Source organism: Epinephelus moara, chromosome 18 (genome assembly GCF_006386435.1).
Source record: "Epinephelus moara isolate mb chromosome 18, YSFRI_EMoa_1.0, whole genome shotgun sequence".
In the NCBI taxonomy this organism is placed as follows: domain Eukaryota; kingdom Metazoa; phylum Chordata; class Actinopteri; order Perciformes; family Serranidae; genus Epinephelus; species Epinephelus moara.
In genome coordinates, this window is record NC_065523.1 from 21301345 (window position 1) to 21317863 (window position 16519).

The 16519-nt window shown below is 40.8% G+C and overlaps 3 protein-coding genes across 8 annotated transcripts in view; 1 reads left to right on the top strand and 2 right to left on the bottom strand.

The window, feature by feature from the left end:
* Positions 1-3243, top strand: part of camsap3 (calmodulin regulated spectrin-associated protein family, member 3) — a 36887-nt gene extending 33644 nt beyond the window's left edge. For all 5 annotated transcript variants that reach the window (XM_050068818.1, XM_050068821.1, XM_050068822.1 and 2 more), the window contains one exon: positions 825-3243. In XM_050068818.1, the coding sequence (XP_049924775.1) occupies positions 825-1124 (300 nt within the window). In that variant the 3' untranslated portion in view covers positions 1125-3243. The remainder of the gene's footprint in view (positions 1-824) is intronic.
* Positions 3244-3863: 620 nt separating this feature from the next.
* Positions 3864-9301, bottom strand: nr5a5 (nuclear receptor subfamily 5, group A, member 5). 2 transcript variants are annotated; one of them, XM_050068848.1, is made up of 7 exons: positions 8968-9301; positions 7483-7593; positions 7148-7289; positions 6142-6902; positions 5876-5995; positions 5591-5738; positions 3864-4477 (listed from the first exon to the last, which is right to left on the bottom strand). In XM_050068848.1, the coding sequence occupies exons 3-7, from the start codon at positions 7221-7223 to the stop codon at positions 4230-4232; spliced, it is 1353 nt and encodes a 450-aa protein (XP_049924805.1). In that variant the 5' UTR covers positions 7224-7289; positions 7483-7593; positions 8968-9301; the 3' UTR covers positions 3864-4229. The 2 variants fall into 2 exon arrangements, with proteins under 2 accessions (XP_049924805.1, XP_049924804.1); XM_050068847.1 differs by having other exon boundaries at positions 7483-7598; positions 8968-9300.
* A 1642-nt stretch (positions 9302-10943) lies between these two features.
* soul5 (heme-binding protein soul5) lies at positions 10944-12936 on the bottom strand. Its single transcript, XM_050068891.1, has 7 exons — positions 12848-12936; positions 12645-12704; positions 12327-12408; positions 12108-12228; positions 11618-11757; positions 11349-11512; positions 10944-11235 (listed from the first exon to the last, which is right to left on the bottom strand). Coding segments are annotated over exons 1-7 (657 nt in total). The 5' UTR covers positions 12850-12936; the 3' UTR covers positions 10944-11147.
* Positions 12937-16519: the final 3583 nt, after the last annotated feature.

Here is a 16519-nt window from a genome sequence, read left to right on the forward strand (position 1 = left end):
TAGGCTATGAGTGACTGGGATCTCTGGTGTCAGCGGCACTCACATAGGGCTATTGTTATTTTGAAATCTCCTCCAAAATACTATAGACTACTAATATGCTAAACTACTAAACTGATTTCTGTTACAGTAAAGTTCAATACAGTAGTGTTACAATATTGTTAAGTACTACTATAATAAAGTTAAATTAGGTAGTGTCATAATAAAGTTACATTAATAACTGTTACAGTAAAGATAAATAAAGTGTTACAATAATGTTAGATTAAGTACTACTATAATAATGTTAACTTAAAGATTGTTATAATAAATTAAGTAAATTTACTGTTACAGTAAAGTTGAATATAGTAGTGTTATGATAAGTTTAATAAATTACTGTAACAGTAAACATGAATAAAGTAGTGTTACAATATTGTTAAATTAAGTACCACAATAATAAAGTTCAATTAAGTAGTGTTATAATTAAGTTAAATTAAGTACTGTTTCAATAAAGTTATATAAAATATTGTTATATTAAAATTAAATAAAGGAGAGAGTTGTCTGGATGGGAAGTGCGTGTGACGTGGCCGGTTCGTGAGTCTTTCTTTTTTTTTTTGTGTATCTGTGAGAGGGAGAGAGCCATATAGAGAGTGAGAGAATCCAAATGTCAAAGTGAGTCTTATGTCGGTGGTTTAAAAAAAATTAAGTGACAGATTATACTCGACGTTTGCAATATAGTCACTTTATACATCCCCCATGGTACAAGCCACAAGACGTCAAGTATAATTGATATATCATCCAACCCTACACTCACCTTGTTGTTTATTCTTATTCTGTCTCTCTCTCCTCAGGAAATGGAGACGAGCACGGCCAACCACTTCCTCATCCTCTTCAGAGATACCAGCTGCCAGTTCAGAGCAGTTTACACCATGAACCCTGAAACCGAGGAGATGCAGCGGCTCACTGGCATCGGCCCCCGGATCATCACACCTGAGATGGTTGAGTCCATTTACAAGTACAGCTCTGACCGCAAGCAGTTCACTGTCATCCCGTCCAAAACTATGTCCATGAGTGTTGACGCCTTCACCATCCCTGGTCACTTCTGGCAAAAGCGTCCAGGAACTCCCAAGAAGCTTGGCACCCCCAAATAAAGTCGGGTAGATGGGCGGAGAAGTTACCATTCAGGGATCCAACTCCTAACTTGACTCCTATTGTCCTCGATTTTGGCCAGTGAGGCACTTGAGATGGTGCATTACGCACTTAAACTCGCAGTGGACAGCATGACTGACTCGGCTTTTGGCCAGCTATCGACCTGGACCCTGAGAACAATCCCATCAACTGTACACGCCAAGAGGAAAGGGCCAATCACTCACTCATTCAGCCAATGTAGTTACAGTAGTTTCTCTCTTGAGGGCTTCTGATTGGCTCTGCCTCGTCTACCTAGATTGTAAAATGTAATGCGACTGATTCTGTTGGGATGAAGAATTCTCTTTCCCTTGCACCCTGCCTCCTCATGCCTTACCTTACCCTGCCCCCAGGAGTCATTTTTGCAACTCTTAGGTAAGAAAAGGAGGGGACAACCACACTGCCTTTGCCCGCTTAACAGTATTTTGGGTCAGAGTAGTTCACACCCCCTCTCAAGTCTGCTTGCTTTTCCTTTTGCTGCCTTTTCTTCTTCTTCCAGGGCTCACTCTCTCTCTAGTCTACTGAGACGAGTGGCTCAGCTCTCAGTTCTGATAGGAGATCCTAGCTGAAAATAAATAGCAGGTAAATGCTGCTCTCATATGAATGTAGGGCACACACTAACCACTCATTCCATTCAAGGGTGTTTTCACTGGTCGGTCGGGACCAGAAAACACCATAGTGGGTGGTTCCTCTGTGGGCCGCACTGGCAGTGGCTACTGTGGTTGTCAGTGGACATGCACACCTAGAAACTGCCCGTGCCCCCACAGTATGCGCATTCCACTCCATTCCTTCAGCTGTAGACATCTGGATGTTTTTTTTATACTATTTTGACATGTTTTTTGCTGGACAAATCGCTTCAGCCTTTGAGAGCTGAAAGAAGAATGACATTCATGTGACTTTTTCCCCCTCTTACCTTGCTTTCTCATTTTTTGACATGTGATGAATTGAAATGTTATCTGAGCGTATCTTGAAAAACAAAACTGGAAAACATGAAGGAGGGCTTTACCATGTTTATCATTACTTGGATACGGCTCTGTGTGAAAATGATAATCAATGCTGATTTAATATATACTGAATGCTGATTACTTTGATTTTTTTTTTTTTTTTGACAATGATTTGTAAAAAGTAAGTTGACCTTTGTAAGCTACGAATAAGCTAGCCTGCTGCTTAAGCATTAGTGAGATGTATGTTTGAGATGAGAATGAGAGTATGAGAATGAAAAGAAATTGTCAAACAACTGAAAATTGCTGAAACCTTTTGTTCTAGGGATTAATAAATCCTTTAGCTCACTGGGAGTCTGTTTCCTATGATATGATTCCCTGTTTGTGTGCTGCTGCATAGAAACAGTAGGTTTCTCAATGAAGGATCATTCCGGACTGTAACAGCCCTCATCTTCTTCGCAGTCTTAAGAGACTCCTTCATGTATATCTGGGGGAATGTAAAACGCCAATATATTTTTTTGCTAGTGTCCACCCTGTTAGGTGAAACACTTGACCCTACAGTCGCTTGTGATTAGGTCACCATAAAACCTGTGGGAAATTGGCCTTCTTCCCTTCATTTGCAGTCGTAAGCACTACAGCAGCTGCCGCGGTGCAGCTGTCTTCTTTCAAATCACTGACTGCCTCCAACAAACGCGTCGTTCGAATGAGATTCAGATACAGATGTGAAAACAAAAAAAGGCGACCACATCGTGTAGGAAAAAAGATGATTGATTAAAAGTGTGAGTGAAGGAGTGCACATGGAATAAGTGGATGTTTGTATTTATGTGTTAGTATGTGGTAGTTAAACACTATATTTTGATTCTGTGCAATTCTCCCCTAGAGCTCCCCACGTCACCCAGAGGTGTATTTATTTGGTTTGCATTAGATGGTGCATTTGATGTTTAGTTTCAGGTTTTACTTTTGTCTTTTTTTTTTGGTTAAGGTGGTAAGTCTCTCATTCATTTCATAGAAGTTGTCATAACATTTATGTTGTTTTCTTTCTTTTCTGTTATCGAATCTGTGCCAGCACATTATGTATGATCATTTCATAAATTTACTCTCCTTGGCAACTGGACCAGACGAAATAAAAATCCTTTTAAAATCATCATCATCTATGTTTTGTCGTTCCCATATTTCTTTTCCCATTTGCATTTTTTGTCATTAGAATTTCCAATGTGTGCAGCTGATATCAGTGTAAGCCACTTAGCCTATGAGTGATGGCAAATTCCTGCTGGAGAAACAATGACGGAGCAGAAAAGAGCCACACTAATGTGTTTTAATGTTGATACACACTTTAAAGCAGCAGTGTGTAATATTTAGGGGGATTCAGTGGCATCTAGAGATTGGTGGCTTAGTGGTAGAGCAGGCACCCCATGTACAAGGCTCTTGCCACAGCGGCCCGGGTTCGACTCCAGCCTGTGGCCCTTTGCTGCATGTCTCTCCCTCTGATGTGAAAATGTAAATGGCCCTATCTAGAGCCAGTGTTTGTTTTGTCTGAGTTGCTGCTGAAACATGGCGGTACAACATGGCAGACTCTGAGGATGAGGACCTGCTCCCCATACAGATATAAACAGCTCTTTCTAAGGTAACAAAAACACAATTCTTATTTTCAGATGATGATATGCTAAAGAAAACATACTTATTATATTACATATCTGCCAATACATTCCCCTAATTCCTACACACTGGACCTTTAATGCAGTTATGGGTTTTGAGTACATACCGACACATCCAGAAACCACTTTTATTTATTCAATGATGCATTTTTCACCTGTTTTTACACAGCTGAGCACTTTCTGCCTATTAGAAACATTATGGTAGTGCTTGGATCTTAAATCTGTCCAACAATACTGACAGAAACAAATATTTACTGGGCTGTTTGGCTGTGGTAATACTGTTAATAATGGGCACTTGAGCAAAGTATGAGATGTTATAAAATTACCCTTCAGTACTGATCTTTAAGAGAGGATGCCAGTTTACTACTTGCAACAACAATATGAGTTGGGTCTGAAGGGCCAAAAGTAGGTACAAAAATTCACAGCAGTAAACTCAAGCTTTGCCACCGGGGCTTGAATATACAGCAGCATCTCCTCAGTTGTGCTTGGTGTGCAGCATCTCAGTGAGCAGAGAGTTGCAGGGCAAATCTCCCAGAAGATGGCGCTGGTACAAATACTCCTCAACCTGCAAGCTTATGCTGCGTACTTCAGGAAGCCGGAGCAGCAGTTGGCCGAACTTGTCTGAGTGCCTTGGGTGACTCTGTTGCGTGTGCTCCATCAGGGCCCTGTTCACTCTCTCTTGTGTCTGCTCCACCTGCCTGCGGTTCTGCAGTGACTTCACATCTAGACCAGAGAGAAGATAAGTGGCAGGTTTCTCATCAGTACACAGTATATACATGTACACACCCTCAATGCTAAGGGCAGCTGCATGCATGACTTAAGCCTCTTCCACTCTTTGAGGATACTGACACTTTTGGCAAGGGGAGAACTGGCATGACCATTTTCACAGAGGTCCCTGAACCTTTCACCTCAAGATATCTGAATGGAAATGGTCTCTGTGGAAACCCACAAGTCTCCCATTTGCAGACATGCCAACTTTATGCTAGTACCATGCAGTTTTTCTCGCGAAGTACAGATGTGTTATTTTTGCCTATTCTAAAAGTTGTGTATTTGAATATTTCTGCACACTGTGGTCCCTAAACAGTCTTGGAATTGTATAAATTGGGTATAACTGGAAAGCTGAGAGTCTTGTGGAGTCAATGAGCCTAATTCTATTCGTCTGTGATGTTGTTAGCCCCCATGGTAGCCATTACAGTGTAGTAAGGTCATTTTTGAAACTTGTCCTCTCTTTATACAATGACTTATTCTGACCTTTGGGATAATCACAGCCTCATGAGACTTTGAAACCACAAACTAGAGACCTCGGTGCTTTTCATAGGTCAATGACATGACAATAAGGAGGTTTCTCAGTCAGTTTCCAAAACAGAAGTGCTTGCCATCCCGTCGCCAAAACATGCAATTCTTACAGAAATTTCCAAAGGTCCAGATCACAGCATAGATTTTTCTATGTTGTTCCTCAAGGTCTTGGTGTGTTACTGTGGTATTTTGGAAGGATTTTTGACCATTTTTGACAAATCATTGCTTCCATTTAGCACCAAATCTGTGTAACAAATGGTATTAACCAAAACAGTGCTGCAACTATTTATAACCCCCAATACATATACTCTAAACTTTCAAAGTTCGAACAGGTATTTAACCAAAACACAATGTTTATTGCATAGTTATGACTAGAAAAACTTGACGCTGTACTGTTGACTTGTAATCTCACCCTAAAGATCCCCTGTTCCCCCTAAAATTGACAAAATGTACAAATGAGGGGTCACAAAGTTGATCAAAAGGCCACATTGGATTTGTGTCTTCTATAAATTGTCTAGACCTTCAAAAGGAAAAGCTCACCAGGGTTGAATAGCACCAAGTATTTGAGACAGACAAACTCATGTCTGTCCAGCTGGAATCCCTTCAGTTTGGACACCAAGTCCTGGGTCCTTGATACCAGGCTGCTCAGTGTCGCTCCTGCCTGGGAGATGATGGTCGACACCTCAATCTGCATCAGAATGAAAGAAAGGTGATGATCAGACTGAAAGCTTCTGTGCAGCAGAACAACAAAACAACACATAATGTTCTATCCAAAGACATTTTTGATGCTCGTAGAAATTCGTCATTGTGTGCTGTTAACTTTACCTGTTGTCCTGTCACCAGATATATGCAGCCCTCTTTGCCATACGCCACCTGTCTACAGAGGTGATCCAGGACAAGGAGCTCACTCCAGCAGCTCTGCAGCAGCACCATCTGGTCCTCCACCTGTGGGAGGCATAAAAAAAATTGATCTGATGTAGTTACAAATTAAATGCTGTGATCTTTGACCTCCAGTAAGGAGTCTGCTCACACAGCCAATTTCCATTACAGCAAAAAGGTCTACGTAACTTTATAATTTCATGTTTCATTACCTTGAGCTCCTTGAAGAGTGTACTGTTCCTAGCCCACTCCACAAGCCCAAACAGAGTCTGGTCAGCCATTTTGCACATGATGCTGAATGTATTAAGGCGGTCATGTTTGCCTCGGTTGGCCTGTTCTCTCTGCAGAGTGGTGAGGACCTTGGCACACAGCTGGCTCTCATCTGGCTCCCCCTCCAGGAGTTGGCTTAGGAAGCTGGGTGTAAGAGGGGCTGATGAAGAGGTGTCTGGGTTTTGGGTGGAAGCCTGGGGTGGCTGCGGGGTGACTGAGCTTGGCGTTGAGCAGGGGGATGATGCTGGTGTGCTTCTTGGTGTGAATGAATTGTTCTGAGTTGGGTGCACTGTATAGTTTGAAGGAGCCGGGCTGTAGCTAAAAGGCATTTCTCCTTTCTCCTGGAAGTATCCAGGGAAGGTGCAGTGGTACAGTCCAGGGTAGGGCAGCGGTAGAGGTGTGAGCACCCTGTCTGCGCTCATGGTGCAGTCCAGAGGCATGGGCGCACCTGACTGCCCTATGCCAGGGGGATACATGTGGGTCTGATGAAAAGCATCAGAAGACAATGGAGCACTTGTGTGACTGCTGATAAGGTGAGGGTCACTTGGAGCTGTGGACAGGTGTGTTTGAGTAGTTTCCATCTTAATCCTGTAGGGAGCAGTGTTTGCCTGGTGATACACCTTCTGCTGTTTCATCTGCCTGTCCCGCCGGTACAGAGGGCCAAATTTATTCCTGCCACCTCTCATACGATCTGCTCTTACCGCTGTTGACACAACATGTAACAAATTACAAAAGTTTCACCACAAGATTTCAAACCCTACCTTAGATGACTTTGTTTATAAAACTAACAATATGCCCACTCCACTGTGAGGACTCAGATACAAAGTCATAATTTATAATCTGGGTCATTACAGCACTGGTTTATGACTTTTTAGATAAGTCATATGGGAGAAAAGAACATGAATGTCAGTGGAGCACAAGAGCAGTAGAGCAGAATACAAGTTGTACCTTCTCTCTTCATTCCCACTGCCAAACATTTTTGGAAGCGGCAGAAAGGACAACGTTTCCTTTGCGAAAGGTTCATGGGGCAGCTCTGTTGTTCTGCACAGGTGTAATGCTTGTTATTCTGCACTGAGCGTTTAAAAAAGCCCTGTAGAGGGAGAGACTTTGCTTCACTCTCTGACAGTATAAAATATGCATCATTATAGTTACAGACATAATTTACCTTAGCTCTATAGTAGTTGGCTATGGCTAGTTGGTCTATACTACAACACCATGGTATCCTGTGGTGCTGTTTGAGGATAAATATTTCTCCATGGACTGGTCAAACCCCTATCTCTTACCTTGCAGCTTTCACAAGTGAGCAGCCCATAGTGGTACCCTGATACTTTGTCTCCACAGATGGGACAGCTCTCCTCTGAATCTGCTCTGCTGTCTGGCTCTGTCTTTAATTCCTGGGCTGGAGAAAGACACCACAATTAACACTGAATGTCAAATATACAGTGTGACACAAACATCTCATCCTCTCGGTGCAGGTAATATCTTAAAGGGAAAGTTTAACCCTGAATCAAAAATATATCCTTCTCCTCTTACCTGTAGCGTTATTTATCACTCTAGATTGTTTTGGTGTGAGTTGCCAGGTGTTGGAGATACTGGCTGTAGAGATGTCTGCCTGCTCTCTAATATAATGGAAGTAGATGGCACTTGGACTGTGGTGCTCAAAGGGCCAAAAAATACACAACATCAGTATCTCTTTAAAGAAATTCTGACCTGATTACTCAAGATAATCCACAGACCATGTAGGAACTGTTTTCTTTCTACCAAACTACAACTGCCAGCTTTATCACTGTGCAAAAGGAAGAGTGCATCTACTGCTAGCTCACCCAGCACCACTGAGCTAGCTAATGTTACAGCTCAGCCGAGGAGGACTTTGTTAATGTTTACATCTTGCGCTGTCAAAAGCACGAGCCTCTAATCCCCGAATAGATGCAAGCTTCCGTCTTTGCAGTGATACGGTTGGGGGGTGTAGTTTGGTAGAAAGAAAGTAGTTCCTACATGCAGCTGGTCTGTGGATTATCTTGAGTGACTGGGTCATGATTTCTGGAGAGAGACATTGCTGTTGACTTTTTCAAATGTATTTTTTGGCGCTTTAAGCACCACAAGCCGAGTGTCGTCTAGTTCCATTATATTAGAAAGAAAGCAGACATCTCTATTACCGATATCTCCAACACTCTGCAACTCACACCAAAACAATCAAGACTGATAAATGGCCATACAGCTGGGAGGAAAGTTATGTATTTTTGATTTTGAGGTGAACTATCCCTTTAAATCAGCCACAGAGAAGATTCTGAATTGATAATATGTCTGGCGGTCGAGCGCTGCTGACATAAGTGTGTCATCTAACGAGGTTTATTGCTCAGCTGTTGAGAGAATAGCGAGTAGTACATGACTATCCCTCTGTTAGAGACTACCTTATCACTAAACATGATTTGCTTGACGATGATCAGAGATATGACCCTTACATAATTTCCAGCGATTACGGGTTATGACCTCCACAAGAACCAGTCTCCCATATGAAAATCTGTAGTAAAACGATGAACCACTTTCATGCCTTTAATTCTACAAATGTGGATTTCCACATAGACGTGATCAATAACATTTCTGCACCACTTTTTTTTTTTTACACAATGTCAGACACTGCTACACTTTAAACTCTGAACTTTAAAACAAGACATTTAAAACACTGATATCTTTATAATAATGTAAAGTTCAAAGAATATCTTCTGAAAGCTGTATACAAGGGCACCATCTACCTAGATTATACTCACATGTTGACGGTCCTTCCAAAGTTATAGGATCCTCTGGATAGTTGCCAGGGTGGTGTACAAGTGGCTGTGGCTGCTGTGGGTGATAATTAGGTAGGTCCATTTTGGCTGATGGTACTTGAGCTTCAGAGTCAGCCCAGCCGGATCTTCATTGTCGCAGAGACCAGACAGACACCGCAGGAGAGCCAGAGAAAGGCCGGCTGACAGGCCAAACAGCCCCGGTGGACTGATGGTTGTTTGAAGCCCACAAGTGGACTTCGATCTACTGTCAGTGTCATAAAACCTCTCTTGACTGGCACTCCTACCCAGTCAGTCAGTCAGCAAGCCAGCCAGCCAACCGGCCCCTGCATGGGGGACAGTCAGATATCCACCTGCTGCAGTGTTACTGTAGTGAAGTCACTCCAGTATCACTGAGCTGTCCTGGAGCTCAGCTGATAAGATAAGAGTCCACTGAAGTGTGTCTGTAATCACAGCCAAAACTACAGCCATTCAGATTTCATGTTAAGCTGGCATTACTATTATTATTTTTACATATTGTAGCATTGCAATTAATTTATAGGTGTGAAAGAACAAGTCAAAGTGCCAGTAAAGCAGTGTAAAATATACTCTACAAGTAAAAGTGCTTTATTAAAAAATCTTAAGTAACAGTACAGAGGTGCTTAAATGATCAAAGGTAAAAGTACCCTGTCATCTTTGAGTGATATGTTATTATATGTGGCATTATTATATTGTTAAATACTGTTGCATCAATGTTTAGGTAGCACCTTTCTGTTGGAACTGACAAGGGCAGAGTTGATTTTAACTACTTTATATAAAGTATACATATGGTCCAATGGTTCACAAACTCAGGGTCTGACACGAGATGGTAAATAAGACAAAATAAAGTTTGTAATGTTTGTGACAGCTGAGATGTTTAGTGTAACTTATAACAACTAACATACATCTGAAAGGTGTGATAAAGGGCTCCAACTGAATACTTTTATTTTAGTGAGGGTCACAGGCCAAAAAGTCTGGGAGCCACTGGATCAGTCTTTAGCAATGAATTTTATTTCATACGCTGATCGTGTGTTTTTAAATTTAAATGTAGTGAAGTAAGAACTACAATATTTCCCTCTGAAACGTGTCGGAGCACAGGTAAAAAGAAGCAGATAGTCTACCTACAGGTAGTTTGTAGAGTATTTGTAACATTTTAACAGCGTATAAATTTAAACTGAACACTTTTGCTGTATTCTGTAGGTGTTTTGCAGATTATATGGAGAGAATATGTGACTATTCATGAACATACCTAATTATTCACAGAATAATTCAATTCAACTTGAACTACTTGCTCGACTTATGCAGCATAGACTAAGTGGATAGTTTAAGTTCAACTAAATTATTCTGAGAAATGTTACAAATGCTCCGTCAACTGTAGGCAGACTCTCCAAATAAAGTGTTACCAAGGGCAGTACAATCAGAAAAAAATACTTTACTCAGTATAATGTTAGTCAGTTACTTAAATCACACACAGTGAATAGATTCTTCTACATCCGCAGGCAGTGCTTGAGATGATAAGGTGCCATTCAACAGCCAAATCTGGACAGTGGTTGCTTTGATGAAGCTGCACAGTGACGCAAAAACAGTGCAGTTCAAGGGTGGACGGTTATGACTTCTGCACATTAGCTTGTAAATTGATTATGGCATTCATCAATAAAACAGTCCCCCTGCTATTTTCACCAGTCTGGGTTTTGACACTTGACACTGTTTCACTTCTCTTAGAGGCTAAATCTTCAACAACATATGTCACCAAAAAAAAGCTTGCAGTGACAGGCAGTATGTGTAATCCTGGAGGTATTTTTGAGTTTAGTAGTGCCATCTGGTGGTATTGTAGAAAAACAGGTCTAAACTGGAGTGAGACGCGTTGACAGGTTTCATCTATTGTCAATCCTGCTGCTTTTGACAAATTTCATGACAAAGACGACACCTTTCATACCAAAAAATGACTGCAAAAGGGTAAATTTATTGAATAGAGCAGAAAACAAGCTTGTGTAAAATCATCGTTGCAAGTACTACGTAGTGTATTAAATTCAATGGCATTTTTAAAATGTGTGCTCTCACTGGCAGGTTATTTATATGACACTTGACGTAATGTCTGCCTTGCAAAATCTCTTCATATGCACCATCTGCTGTAAGCCCTCATTGCTTCAGTCCTCTTCCTCACTGCTGGAACACACTGGGTCATCGTCGACGACATACCACACCTCATTGTGCCTGTTAAACAGCTTCATTGGACTGCAAGAGACAAATGCACAGTGTTTTACTGCAAAATATCAAATCACCAAATATTAAAAGCTTTTCTTTGCTTTGCTTTTTTAGACTGGGTAAAATGCTGGTGATTTATTTACCTGTTATATCCAACAGCATAGTGAAAGCCTTTTTTGTACTCTGCTTTCAGTAAGTCGAGGGCAGCGGAGAGACTGCTTGCTTTGTTTCTGTCAGAAAAGCTCGTCATCCATCCTCCGTAGCTCTGCACATACACTTTCATTGCTGGCATCTTTTGGAGGTACACCTGCAAGTCAGCAAAGTTTCATACTGAATTTATTCAAACACAATCACAGCATTTAGAAGTAAAGACTGATGTGTTTTTTTTCCAACCATTGTCAGGGAAGTTTACCTGCTCATCAGTAGGTTTGGGGGGCTTCGCCTGATGTTTAGCTGGCAGCAAGAAACTCATTGTGTAGGTGCCCTTTTGCCAGAAGTACATGCCCTCAGATATTTTTATAACAACAGGAGCAGTCATTTCAATTTTCTCTCCTGAAGGTAAGAAAACACAATTATTATTTTTTTTCTTGGAGATGTCACAGAGAGGAAAAATACAACATAAAATCAAAATGTTATGGCTTGAATATCCAAGAAACTGCCAAACTGTTTCTGCTCGCTGCTCACAACTAAATACAGTAATTATAGGACATTTTAATTTTAGCTGCTCCACAAACAGAAGCTGGGAAATGGTTTCAAATACTAGTTTCTTGCAAACTGAATGAGTTACAATGAGTTTCTGTTGCGTTGCACCACTGTATTTTTATGTAAACATTGTGCGGTTGTGCTTTTCTGTTGACATCCTTTTAAAATAAAAGATTAAACGAAACATATAAATGACGCACCATTCTCGTTGGCACCAGTGATGTATTCAAAAAGTCGTCTGAATGCTCTAAACGCTGCTATATCCATGAAGTAGGACGTCTCGTCAGTTGAAACCCATTTCACAGAGTCATAGTGACGGACCTGAGGGACATGGAAACACACACAGAAGGAGTGGGCTTTTTCAAAGTTTCTTGCACAACAAATGTGAACAGGTTTCTCTCCTTCTCAGACACACTCACCTGAAAGTCCTCAGTCTCACAGACCAGATCAAACAGCAGGCACTCTTTAGTCTCACTACAGAACTCTAACTGAGAGGAGTTTCTGTGTAGTAAGAGAGGAAACTATTAAAAAAGGCATGATGCAGACATTAAAAAAAGATACTGAATATGATAGCAGTAATCATCTGTGCCAGGGTAAAAATGATTTATAACTTCCAATTCCTCATATATCCAAGAATCTGCTTCTACACCTGACTCACAGGAGTAACAGAGCTGCCAGTTTTTACTTTTCAAATGCAGAAATCTAATAAAAACGAGTATCAAATTTAGATTTCTTACCCAACTTTGGCCTCAGCTGTTAGCACCAGCAGAAAGCCAACAAGCCCTGAAAGATAAATCCTGAAACACATATTTAAAAGTATTTTCACAAAGACACACCAACCCACTTTTGTTTATCCAGTGAAAGCATTCATTCATAAAACAGGAAATTTCTACTCAAGAATTTCCATCTAAAACAGTCTGGACAATGTAATTGTACTTACATTGTGGCAGAGTGTTGGGATCCGTGCTGTCGAAAATTGGATCTTGTCAGTCTATTTATTCCAGCTCTGGTTATGAAAGGCAAACTGGCCACTCCCTGAACCCATAACACAAACCAGACAATAGAGTGTCATGACCAATGGGAACCCAAAGCAGAAACAAGAGACTGAGTAGAATTATGAAACAGAGTCACGTTTGACTGTATGTGTTTTTCCGATTTTGTAACCTCTTGAATATCACCTTAATTTGGTCTTAAGGAAGATCTACGTTGAGCAAACATTTTGTTTGTGCTCCTATTTTTTTTGTCCATGCAAAAGACTAATTTCTCTCAAATTCTGGTCACAAATTTGTTAAAATCTGTGTTAGTAAGCTGATAATCCATCCACCCGACAAGACGCTGATTAAACAGCATCATTACTGCACAGGTGTGTCTTGGGTGGTCACAAAAAAGGTCATTCTAAAATGTGCAGTTTTATCACACAATACAATGCCACAAATGTCGCCAACTTGCCTCTGTCACATCAAGACCGGGGCAAGGACGACGAGCAGTAAGATGAGCCTCCCGCTTTCTAGTAGTTTGTGCAGAAATTCTTCATTGTACAAACCAAATTTTGTGTTGTGTGATAAAACTGCACATTTAAAAGGCGACAATCCCAAGGCACACCTGTGTGGTAATGGTGCTGTTTAATCAGCATCTTGACATGCCACACCTGTCAAAAAGGAGAAGCACTCACGAACACGGATTTGTTGTCCCGTCCTTGTTGTCACCAGAACTTGAGAGAAAAAGTTTGTGTGCATAAAAAAAGGCTTAGACCTGTAACTTAAACCTGTGAACAATGGGAGCATACATTTTTGTTTAGTGTAGTTTGGACAACTCTGTACCTGATGTCAACACAATGTCAGGGACAACTGTCAACACTCAATTTTGGTTGATACAACCACAAAGGTGTTTATCTTTCTCACAGACTTTTAACAAAGGGTCAGTTAAGAGTACCAATGTCAAGTTGTGTGGATGGGCGTGGCGGGTGGATGTGTGCATAATGACTGTAAGAAGAGGCATATAGGTGAGACACAGGTAATCCTAATTTGCAGGTTGCAGTATCTTCTCTATTCATGATTATACACTGATCTCAAGTATGGGAAACTATAAAACAGAGAACTGTTTTTAATTGACAAATGTCCTTTGTATTTATGGTACTTCCCTTAATACTGGACATATCACCTGAACCTATGACCTCAATAATAAACAAAACAAAAAAATCTTAAGTGTGTCAGTTTTTGTTGACACATTTCACACAGTTAGCATTTTTACCATATAAAGTGACCACTGAGTGTACAATACCAGATGGACAAGAAAAATGCCAATTTTGTTTGTTTGTTTGTCACTTGCAAGTATAATTTAATTTGACGTGATTTCTCTCTCTGCGGTCTCTATGATAAGGTCAGCACAGAGCTCAAGGACCTGAGATTAAACACCCCACTGTGCATGTGGATCCTTGACTTCCTCATGGGCAGACCTCAGGTGGTGAGGGTGGACAGACACACCTCGTCCACCCTCATCCTTAACACTGGAGCACCCCAGGGCTGCGTTTTGAGTCCCCTGCTGTACTCCCTGTACACATAACTGTGGAGCCACTCCAGATTCTGACATCATCATCAGGTTTGCGGACGATTCAGCTGTGGTGGGCCTGATCACAGATAACAATGAAAAGGATGACCCAAAAGAAATAGAGGACTTGGCCTGCTGGTGTCAGGACAACAACTTGAGATGATAGAGGACTTTGAAAAGAAGGTTTTATACTCTGCCCTCCTTAATATCACCAGGTCCTTGGTGGGGAGGGTGAACAGCTTCTAATACTTTGGTGTCCACATCGCTGAGGGCCTGATGTGGGTGTTGCATACTGACTCAGTGGTGAGAAAGGCAAGGCAGATACTGTTTTACCTGAGATGCCTGAGGAAATTCTTCTCCTGCACCATCGAGAGTGTCCTGACGGGTAACATCATGGTCTGGTGTGGAAACAGCACCGAACAGGACCACAAGGCCTTGATAGAGTGGTTCGTACAGCTGAACATACTATAGGTGCTGCTCTGCCCTGCCTAAAGGATGTTTACACCAGACGCTGAAAAAATAAGGCCAGAAGAATCATTAAGGATCCCAACCACCTGGACAACTGCCTTCGAGAGGAAGGTACAGACTACACCAGACCAACACTGTGAAGCTCAGGAAGAGTTTCTACCCCAGATATTCAATGCACAAATCAAAGGACTTGACAGAATTACATTTCACTGTAATTATGATTTCATGTGACACTGATTGATCGACAGATGATTCAGAATAAGTTAATAAAAAAGTAGGATTTATACAAAATCAAATAATCAATAAACAGGTTATTTAACAGAATAATCCAGGTACAAAGCCTCATCAGGTGGTACAAATTGTGACAGAACATCATATGTGGTGGTGGCTCACGTTTTTTAACTCTCTGAACTTACGCAAAAACGCCCAGTTCCCATGAGCTATTATTTACCGGTTCATTGTACACATTGGCTCAGACAGAAATAATGGACTAACTATGTAAGATTCATGTCACAAGAGAAGTTTCTACCTTTTGTTAGCACAGGTCATCAGGTGCCTGTTTTGTACATGTAGAACACCAAATCCCTGGAGTTTGTTAATGCATTCAACCACGAGACAAAAGGTCCAATCACAACCTGCAGAAGATGAGGAGGCTTTGGTGTGCAACCAGGCTGCACGGAGAAAAAAAAAAACAACTTTTAATGACAGATACTGTCAACATGGTTACTCACGTGTTACTTGATTTTGTTGAAAGATGTTATAGTAAATGCATCATTTAAATTATAATCTTGACTATACATTTTATATTTATTTTATTTATATATATTTTTTAAAAGATCATCATAACTCAAAGAAGGGGTTTAAATAAAAGAAACTAAAAAAATAAAAAATAAAAAAAGGAAACGTGTAGAGGATTGTACTTGTCTAAAACTCTTGGTAGCAGCCATCTAATGTTACAGTGTTTGAAATTATAGTCTACCATGAGCACATACTGCTGCTCCTACAATATAACATTACTGTAAACCATTAATGCTCTGTACTCTATGATAATGCAAAAACCTGCGGTTAGAAAATATCTTTTTTTGTTCTTCAAGGACTTCATTTTGTGAATGAACACTGAATAGGATCAGTGTAACCTGAGTAGAACAGCAGCATATAGTTAAAGGATTTTCCTCTCATCATGACAAAGCATATAGGAAGACATGGTAAACCCTCCCTCAGGCCTCAGTCTTGCTCTCACGCAGTGTCACTCTCAAGTGTCACAAAACACATGTTTTTCCTGCTCTTTTGTTTGGTAAATAAACTCTTAAAAAATGCTCATATAAATATACACAAATATATTGTAATGCATGTTGCATGTGCATGTGCATGTGCAATGTTCATGGGGACAACAATCAGCTAACATGAAACTGCATCAGATGGTCAGATAGCTGCCAGTGCTTGCAATATGTGTTGCATAATAATACGATATCAATTCTGTCAATAATTAATCCTTAAAAGTGAACATATGTTATGTGAGTGGTGTCACGAACCTTTATACAGCAGTGGTGGTTCTTGGTTGGGTCACTCAAAACTACAAAATCTGGTTCTTGAATCC

What these genes read in the sequence shown, in the direction of transcription:
- nr5a5 (XM_050068847.1), bottom strand. Translation starts at nt 9,067, where the DNA reads ATGGACCTACCTAATTATCACCCACAGCAGCCACAGCCACTTGTACAC. An exon ending in TCACTTGTGAAAGCTGCAAG is followed by an intron (nt 7,290 to 7,482) that starts GTAAGAGATAGG and finishes CTCCCTCTACAG; the next exon opens with GGCTTTTTTAAACGCTCAGT. An exon ending in ATCTGGTGACAGGACAACAG is followed by an intron (nt 5,739 to 5,875) that starts GTAAAGTTAACA and finishes ATTCTGATGCAG; the next exon opens with ATTGAGGTGTCGACCATCAT.
- soul5 (XM_050068891.1), bottom strand. An exon ending in GTGAGACTGAGGACTTTCAG is followed by an intron (nt 12,229 to 12,326) that starts GTGAGTGTGTCT and finishes CATGTCCCTCAG; the next exon opens with GTCCGTCACTATGACTCTGT. An exon ending in CACTGGTGCCAACGAGAATG is followed by an intron (nt 11,758 to 12,107) that starts GTGCGTCATTTA and finishes TCTTACCTTCAG; the next exon opens with GAGAGAAAATTGAAATGACT.